Source organism: Amaranthus tricolor, chromosome 9 (assembly GCF_026212465.1).
Source record: "Amaranthus tricolor cultivar Red isolate AtriRed21 chromosome 9, ASM2621246v1, whole genome shotgun sequence".
Taxonomy (NCBI): Eukaryota; Viridiplantae; Streptophyta; class Magnoliopsida; order Caryophyllales; family Amaranthaceae; genus Amaranthus; species Amaranthus tricolor.
Window position 1 is genome coordinate 4,913,634 of NC_080055.1, and position 8,990 is coordinate 4,922,623.

At 34.4% G+C, this 8,990-nt stretch overlaps 1 protein-coding gene across 1 annotated transcript; it reads left to right on the forward strand.

The window, feature by feature from the left end:
• The first annotated feature begins 7,677 nt into the window (after positions 1-7,677).
• Positions 7,678-8,785, forward strand: LOC130823932 (glucuronoxylan 4-O-methyltransferase 3-like). The gene has a single exon (XM_057688762.1). The coding sequence runs from the start codon at positions 7,826-7,828 to the stop codon at positions 8,699-8,701; it is 876 nt and encodes a 291-aa protein (XP_057544745.1). The 5' UTR covers positions 7,678-7,825; the 3' UTR covers positions 8,702-8,785.
• The last annotated feature ends 205 nt before the right edge of the window (positions 8,786-8,990 follow it).

Below are 8,990 nucleotides of genomic sequence, written 5' to 3' on the forward strand. Positions count from 1 at the left end.
ACGCTCGTATCTAACAATTTGGTCCTCTTCAGTGTCATAACTATGATGCTCATTATCCGAGGTCTCAATCTCGGGGACAATTTCGTTTCTGAAAAGATGCATTGTATATCAATACCTGAAAGAGTATGAATAGAAATATATTAGAACATAGGAACGTAAATTCAATTCTAACAAAATAGTGTTGTGTGTTAAAATGCCAAAAAAGCTTAAAAAACCTTAAAATCGCAACTTACCAAGTAATATTAAGAATATGACTATGATTTACAATTCTAATACGTTCAACACAATAATATATACCAAATAGTGTTGTGTGCAAAGTTTCATGCAAAACAAACCAAGTTTGAGCTACTTTATGCGCGAAAAGTGCCAAAAATACTTTTAAAACCTTAAAATTCATACCTTATGAATTATTTAATTCAAATGTATTCCTTCCGTATGATCTACACGCATATAACCAACATCTACATCATCTTGATCAACTGATTTTGGATTGATAAAGGGCGGGGAGTCTTCAAAAGCTTCATATTCTTCCTCATCCTCAACATCACCTATACCAAGGATGCTTCTTTTTCCCGGTACAACAATAGACCATTTTTTATCAGACGGGTCTACAATGTAGAATACTTGCTTGGCTTGTGTGGCTAGTATGAATGGCTCCTCACTATCATGCAAACGAGCTAAGTCTACAAGAGTTAATCCACAAGGGTCGTCATTTTTTATGCATCGTTGATTATTATCTATCCACTTACATTTGAAAAGACCAATAGTGAAAGTAGAGTTATCAAAAGACAAAAATAGAAACCCACTATTCTGTAGATAAGATGACTTCTTATCTTCACCCTCAGTCCAAAATGTGAAGCCATTGACATCGTAACCCTCATATTTGTTGAAATCATCACGAGGACCAAAAGCTAACCACTTAACAATTTCTGATAAACCCTTGAGTTCTTCACTTATTATTTGATTATGAAACCAATCAATAAACGTCTTGTTATGCAACTGCATCAATCCCCTATCCCCTTTACAAGGATATTTTGCGCGCAATATATCTAAATGCTCACTCAAAAACGGACAGACTTCAGGAATATGATGCAACACATACAAGTGTGCTTGTAGAAGACTGTCTCGAGCAGGTGTGATCGATTTGTAGCCAATTGTTCCTTTTCCCTCAAGCCTTCCTTCATGTCGAGAGGTAGGAAGTCCAATAGGCTTTGCCATGGCTAAATACTCGGCTATAAAGACTAATCTCATCGCTCACAGTGCCTTGAATGGTACTCCCCTCGGGTTGTGCTGGATTCCTCACCTTGTTTTGTAAAACACCCATGTGTCTTTCCAAAGGATAACACCACCTTAAAAAAACTGGACCCAAAAGCTTGATCTCGCGAACGAGATGGAAAATAAGATGAACCATTATGTCAAAGAAAGAAGGTGGAAAATACATCTTAAACTTGCATAAAGTTGCAATCACGTCGACTTGAAGTGCATCAAGTTTAAAGGGATCAAGAATTGTACAACCAATTGTGTTGAAGAACGAACATAGCTCGGTAATGCCATATCTCACATATTTTGGCAGTATTCCATGGATTGCAATTGGTAAGAATACTTGCATCATTACATGGCAATCGTGAGATATCATGCTTCCTAACTTCAGCTCACCATTTAGGGTGACAAATCTTTTCATGTTGGATGAGTTTCAGACGGAACCTTAATGCCATACAAAGACTCACAAAATGTCCGCTTCTCTTCTTTGGAGAATATGTAGCAAGCTGGAGGCAAATAAACTTTGTCATTACTCATCTTCTTCTTACCGCCCTTTCCCTTGTTACTGCCACCAACTTCATCAGCTCTATTTCTTTTCTTACTCACCTTAACATGTGCCCAAAACTCCGGACAAAGACCCTTACATTCAAACCAATCTCGTACAACCCTAACATCCTTTGTCTTACCCGGAATATTCATGAGAGTCCCGAGTATGGCATTGCATACATGTTTCTCTCTATGCATAACGTCAAGACAATGCCTAACCTGTAGATCTCTCCAATATGGAAGCTTCCAAAAGATTGATTCTTTTTTCCATAATCGGTCTTCACCCCCTTGCACTTGCCCTGTTTTACCAAATACAGTCTCAACTCCCTTAACCTGTTCATAAACCTCGTAACCGGTCAACGGTCCGGCGAGCTACACGATCCTCAACCTCCCCGTTGAACATCTTCTTCTTACGATATTGGTGATCTCGTATGAGGAACTTTCGATGGTGCATGAATACGTGTTTGTACTTAGGAATCCACGTGGATTCCATGTCATCGATACATATTGGGCATGCTTTCTTCCCTTTGTTCTTATACCCTGATAAGTTGCCATATGTCGAAAAATCATTAACGGTGCATAAAAGCATTGCACGCAAGGTGCTCCTCATTAGCATATGCATCAAACACGGAAATGCCTTCATCCCACATCTTTCTCAAATCCTCAACGAGAGGTGTAAGATATATATCTATGTCATTGCCAGGTTGTTTAGGACCCGAGATAAGAAGCGAAAGCATAATGTACTAACGCTTCATACACAACCAAGGTGTAAAAATTATAGATCACTAACAGTACCGCCCAAGTACTATGTTGAGAAGTAAGATTGCCGAATGGGTTCATTCTATCCGTACACAGTCTGAGCCTTAAATTACGAACCTCATCCCCAAAAGTCTTATGCAACCCATCAATACTCTTCCAATCCGGAGAATCAGATGGATTTGTGAGCAAGTGACCTTTCTTCACCCTATCTACATGCCACCTCAAATTTAACACATCTTTCTTTATAGAAAACAAACGCTTGAATCTAGGTATTATTGGAAGATACCACAATACCTTAGCCGGGGGCCCTTTAGCATCCCGAGCCCCTTTACGCTTGTAGCGTGATAACCCACACCTAGTACACTCTTCTAAATTCTCGTTTTCATTCCAATACAATACACATTCATTTGGACACGCATAAATCTTCTGGTACTCTAAGCCAAAATGAAACATGAGCTTTTTGGCATAATATATCGACTTTGGAAGTTCATTTCCCTCAGGAAGCATCTCACCTAACGCTTCTAATAACATTGTGAAACTAACGTCACTCCACTTGAACTTTGACTTAATGTTGAAAATTGTCAACACTGCTATTAGTTTGGTGAACTTTGTACATCCAGGGTACAAAGGCTTTTGAGAAGCCTCTGTCAACAAGTCAAAAACACAAGCTCATTTTCCTAACTCATCCTCGACTCCCTCCATCATCTCATCAACACGATCCACATCCTCATCGACATTCTCTTCATCTGTGTCATACCCATCTACATGATCTACTACATCCTCATTGATATCAGCCACATTATTGACGTCCTCAACAACACTTTTCTCTTTGTAAACTCCCTCCTCATCATGCCAAAACCAAACATGATATTGAGGCCTAAACCCACGTCGAAGTATGTGCTCCCTAAGGATATGTACACTATCTACCTTTGATACATTGCCACAAGTGACACATGGGCAATAAAAACCAACTCCCCCCATTCTAACTTGATGTTCAACCGCAATACTACAAAATTCTAATACGCCATCAATAAATTCTGACGATTCAATGCTTACATACATCCAAGAACGATCTTTTGTCATCCTAATTAGTGTGATTAACTAATTCAAAACGAAATTAATAACAACTTTTTAACATATATACTTAACCCTAATTTAATACAAATTTAAGTAAAAATCATTCATTTAACCCTAATTTACAATAATTAACCTTCATAATCTATAAATTGTTCAAAAAAATATATATATTCTAATAAAAACATTGTTTTAACCCTAATTAACCCTAATAATACTACAACTTTTTTTAAATTGTTCAAATTATATTTATTCTAATAACAATTATTAACATTCATACTAACAACTAATACTAACATCATATAAAAACAATAAAAATAAAATCATATTCATAAATTTGGACAATTAATTAATTAACATTCATATTAATATTCATGCATATAAAACAAAATAATTAACATATTAATAATATAAACTTGGACAAATGTAATATTAACAACTAATACATTCTAAATAAAATCACATTTAAACAATAAATAATAAACAACATCATTTAACCCTAAAAATTTGAAAAACAATGAAAATTGGTATCAAAAGAAATTACCTTGTGTATCTAGATGAAGAACAGCTACAATGTGACCTACAATGAAATAAGAAAAACAAAATTAGTAATTGTAACCATTTCTCAAAAAACAAGAAAACAAAAAAACAAAGACCAAACGATATACCTTGAACTCTTTCGTGGGTTTTTAAAGCAAATGAAGAAGAATGAAAACAGTGAAGAAAAAGAAAATTTTTTCGTGGGTTTGAAGCAAACTTTTTCGTGGGTTCTTTTAAGCAAACAATGGAAGCTTAAAGAAATGGAACGAAGACAGTAGCAAGATGAGTATAGTAGCAAGTTAAAGGCGTGTGTGAAGACAGTAGCAAGATGAAGATGAAGATGAAGATGATGAAATTTTGTGGGTTTGAAGAAAAATTAAAGCTTGAAGGAAGAACACGATGAAACCGTTCGTATTTTTGTGGGTTTATGCAACAGTACCATAAGGGTTTATGAAAATGGAACGTTAAAAGGCGGGTTTTTAATTTATGAGAACTTAATTGCTGCGGGCCAACAAAAAACCGCAGCATATAAGAACTTAATTGCTGCGGGCCACATAAAACCGCAGCACATAACCACTTATTTGCTGCGGGCATCAAGAAACCGCAGCATTTAATCTTTATTTTTTTTCCTAATTTTTTTATGCTATTTAATGCTGCGTTCGCTAAAAACCGCAGCAAATGTCACGCAGCAGATATGTTTTTCTCCACTAGTGTCATAGGAAAAATGATCAAGGTCTGGGAAGAGAAGGAAGACGACAACTTAAACCCATAAAGTAGAGTGCGGCCAAAGAGTCCCTCGACTCGAGAAAGATGCACAGATAAGTCCTCAGAATAACCACGACTAGCCAAAAACATATAAATAAATATAAGAAAATTCTACATGGTAGCATCGAACATTCATGAAAAGCGAGTGGTAGCATTTTTGTAAGAATTTTCCACATGGTAGCATCCAGTTTAATCACTATCTAACTAACATAGTATTATCAGTTAAATTCTTGCCTATTTTCGTTTAATTCACCATTTTGACGTTTAATTCACTTTTTTTATTATTACCAATATATAGCATTTATTACGAAATTTTTTATATTATTTATTCTTAGCAAGTCAACATCTGATAGAACCCAACTTTTCGTTTTCTTGCCTTTAAATTTCTGATTTGCATTTTAAAAAAATTGTAAGTAAAATAATTTCCTTAATTGTTATAGCAACTATACATCTATTAAATTATAAGAGAATATTCTTTGTAAAACAATAAGCAATTGCACAATTAGAAAATATTTTGAAGCATTTCAAATATCTAAATTGGCTGATTATTTAAGGTTTTTATTTTATATAAGTAAAACAAACTCAATAAAAATAAAAATAAAAATACCTAACCACTTCTTTTCCTTTCGAACAATATTCTTTTGCATACAACAAAAATTATTTTGCTCAAAATTAAAAACTAAGCATTTCTTCTAGTAATTAAGCTCGAAGATTAGGAAGAATAACATATTATATTTAAAAGTTAATTTCATTTCGAAAAAAAATTATGTTAACACATTTATATGTTAGTCTATGCTAAACTTTGTAAAAGTATATGTGTAATAAAAGTTATTTGGAACTTTGGATAGGAGTGAAAACGGATATAATCAGAATGATTGGAAAAGAAGAATTAATGTAGAAGACCACTGTAATAGATATATTGATTCAAGCAACTAATTTTAGTCTTTAAATATTAACGCTCTGACATTGTTGTTGTAATATTTTCAATTATTTTGTCAGTCATATATAAATTAATTAATCACTTTTGTAGAAAAATCAAGTATATAATGTTAATATATGCGTTTTTTGATTGTAAAGTTTACATTTTATATTCATAAAACACTGTGACTTTGCTTTCACCATTGCATAAAAATAGTTTAGGGCAAATTATAGAGACAACAACCAACACTTTGTTAGGGTAGAAATGTCAAAATGATGATTTAGACAGAAAAAGGCAAGATTTTAACTGATAATGCTACGTTAGTTATATAGTGCATAAACTGGATGCTATCATGTGGAAAAATCTAACAAAAATGTTACAACTCGCGTTTCATGAAAGTTCGATGCTACCATGTAAAATTTGCCATAAATAAAATACATGTGAATAAATAAAACTAACTAGGTAAAATGAATAATGAATGCTATGTAAAAAGAACAAAGGCAAAAACAAGAACATTAAATGGTAAGCGAAAGAGTATCAATAGTCGAAGACATAGAAAAGACGCCTCCAACTACCCCTATCCGTGGTCACGTCCTCAGAGAAGTGTAGGTCATACAAGTCATGCTTTATTTGTTCCTCCCACGTTCTCCGAGGTCTTTCTCGACTTCTCTTACCCTCAACTATGATGGTTTCGATCCTCCGAAATAATAATAATAATTGTTTCGGTTGTGAAACAAGGAAGTGGAAAACACTTGAAATACCGTAAGTGGATGCGTTATCAGGAACGGCGATTCGTGGAAAAAAGCGACTTGAATTTCTGCAACACAACACGTTAGCCTTGTTCGGGGGGTGATCTCCCGGAAAACCCCACCGACGCTCAAGTTAGAACGGAGATGTGAGATTATTGAATAAACGATTAAAGATTGAATGCAGGAACAGAGATATCGGGGTTGAGATTGCTTGTATTTTGGTAGGCTAATGAAATGGAGTATGAGTAAGGATATTAAGAGGGTTATTCTCCAATGCCCCCTCCCTTGATGCTAGCTGTTCTCTATTTATAATGGTGGAGAGGAAGTTATTATCTGGGTGAAGGTAGGCTATCCTGGATGGTCGTGGACAGTTACCAGCCTAAAAGATGGGGAATCATGATAGTGAGGATTGAGGGGTAGTTATCAGAAGGGAGTTAGGTCACTTGGAAGTTACTTACCAGAGGGAAGTTAGGGTATTTGGAGATTACTAGCTCATGGGCCAATTAAGGAGGTTGGGGAATTCAGAAAAAGCTCATTGACCAAAAGTCAAGGTCAATACGAAAGGTCAAAGGGTATTAAGGTAATATGACATCAATAATTTAAATAAATAAGTAAATTAAATAAGTGATACCATGACAATAATAATAATAATAATAATAATAATAATAATAATAATAATAATAATAATAAAAGCCCCTTGTGTTTGATTAACCAATCTACAGAGAACACATTTAAGTCTAGAACACAAAAGTTTAGTCGCTAAATTCAATTAATCCTGCTTTTCTTGTAAGGCAACCAATTAAATTAGTGAATAAATATTTAGTCGCTAAATTTTTGAAATTTCAATTTCTCACCTTTACATAACCTACTGAAATAAAATTTAGTCAGTTTGTAATCGGCAGCGGCCAAATAGGCCAAGAGTACAGCTAGTCAGTTGATTTGGCAACTCAATTTAGATTGGTGAGTTGCCTTGAACCCAAAGTGAATAATTATTTGTAGTATACAACCATATTGCTTCATTCTTTACGTTTTAGAGTTGGTATAATTTGGTAAACTGGAACATATAATACAAGACCATGGCATGGGTCCATAAAATGACCAACTCCCCTTTTACTACTTACTAGCTGTTACCAAATCCCCTCTTCTTTTATACAAACTCACCCAACAATCTCAGAACACTCCAAAATCAATTTGCCCACCACCCAAAACAAAAATGAGAGGGCAAAATACAAAAATTCAATCACCAAAGCTAATAATCTTAACCTTTCTCTTCTTTTGCTTTATTTTTTTAATAATTCGTTCATCTTTTTCTTCTTACTCCTCCTCATCTGAAAATCAAACCATAATGTCATATATAAATTCACAAAAATGCTCATCAAATTGCAACAAAATCCCGCAATCCTTATCAGAATCACTAATTCATTACGCAACATCCAACATAACTCCTCAACAATCATCCCAAGAAATCTCAGTAACAGCCCGTGTTCTCCTCCGCAAATCCCCCTGTAATTTCCTTGTCTTCGGTCTCGGTTACGACAGTCTAATGTGGGCCAGTTTAAATCACGGCGGAAAAACCGTCTTTTTAGAAGAAAATCAAGATTGGATTAATCAAATTAAAGAAAAATTCCCATCCCTTGAATCACACCTCGCCGTGTACGACACCAAAGTACGTCATTCCGATGAACTAATGACGTCAGCGGTAAAATCAGAGGAGTGTTCGAGTGTGGTGGACCCTAGGAAAAGTAAATGTAACATAGCTTTAAAGGGATTACCAAAAGAGATATATGAAGTTGAATGGGATTTGATTATGGTAGATGCGCCCACAGGGTACCATGATGAGGCTCCAGGTAGGATGAGTGCTATTTATACAGCAGGGTTGATGGGTAGGAATAGAGAAGATGGTGAAACAGATGTGTTCGTTCATGATGTGGATCGCGTTGTAGAGGATAAATTCTCTAGAGAGTTTTTATGTGAAGGGTATTTAGTGGAACAAGTTTGGAGGTTAAGACATTTTACAATTCCTAGTCATAAGACTCGTGTTGGTAGGCCTTTTTGTCCTCCTCATAAAACTATTTCTGTTAAGGATTGAGATTATTATTTAAGTGCGTTTTATTGGGTTTTGATCGTGATTATGTTTGGATTTTTTATCTTGTTTAATAATATATACTATTGGTTTAGTAGATTTATTGATTATTAACTAATCGCCTTATTATTTTTGTAGTTGCATAATATGGAAAATAGCTTTTCATCGGATCGATGATTAATAATAATAATAATAATAATAATAATAATTATTATTATTATTATTATTATCAAGTTATAAATAACAATAAAATAAGATAAAATAAAATATATCGAGAAAAACTTGTGAAAATTAA

Excerpts from the sequence above, each read along its gene's own strand:
- LOC130823932 (XM_057688762.1), top strand. The coding sequence starts at position 7,826 with ATGAGAGGGCAAAATACAAAAATTCAATCACCAAAGCTAATAATCTTA.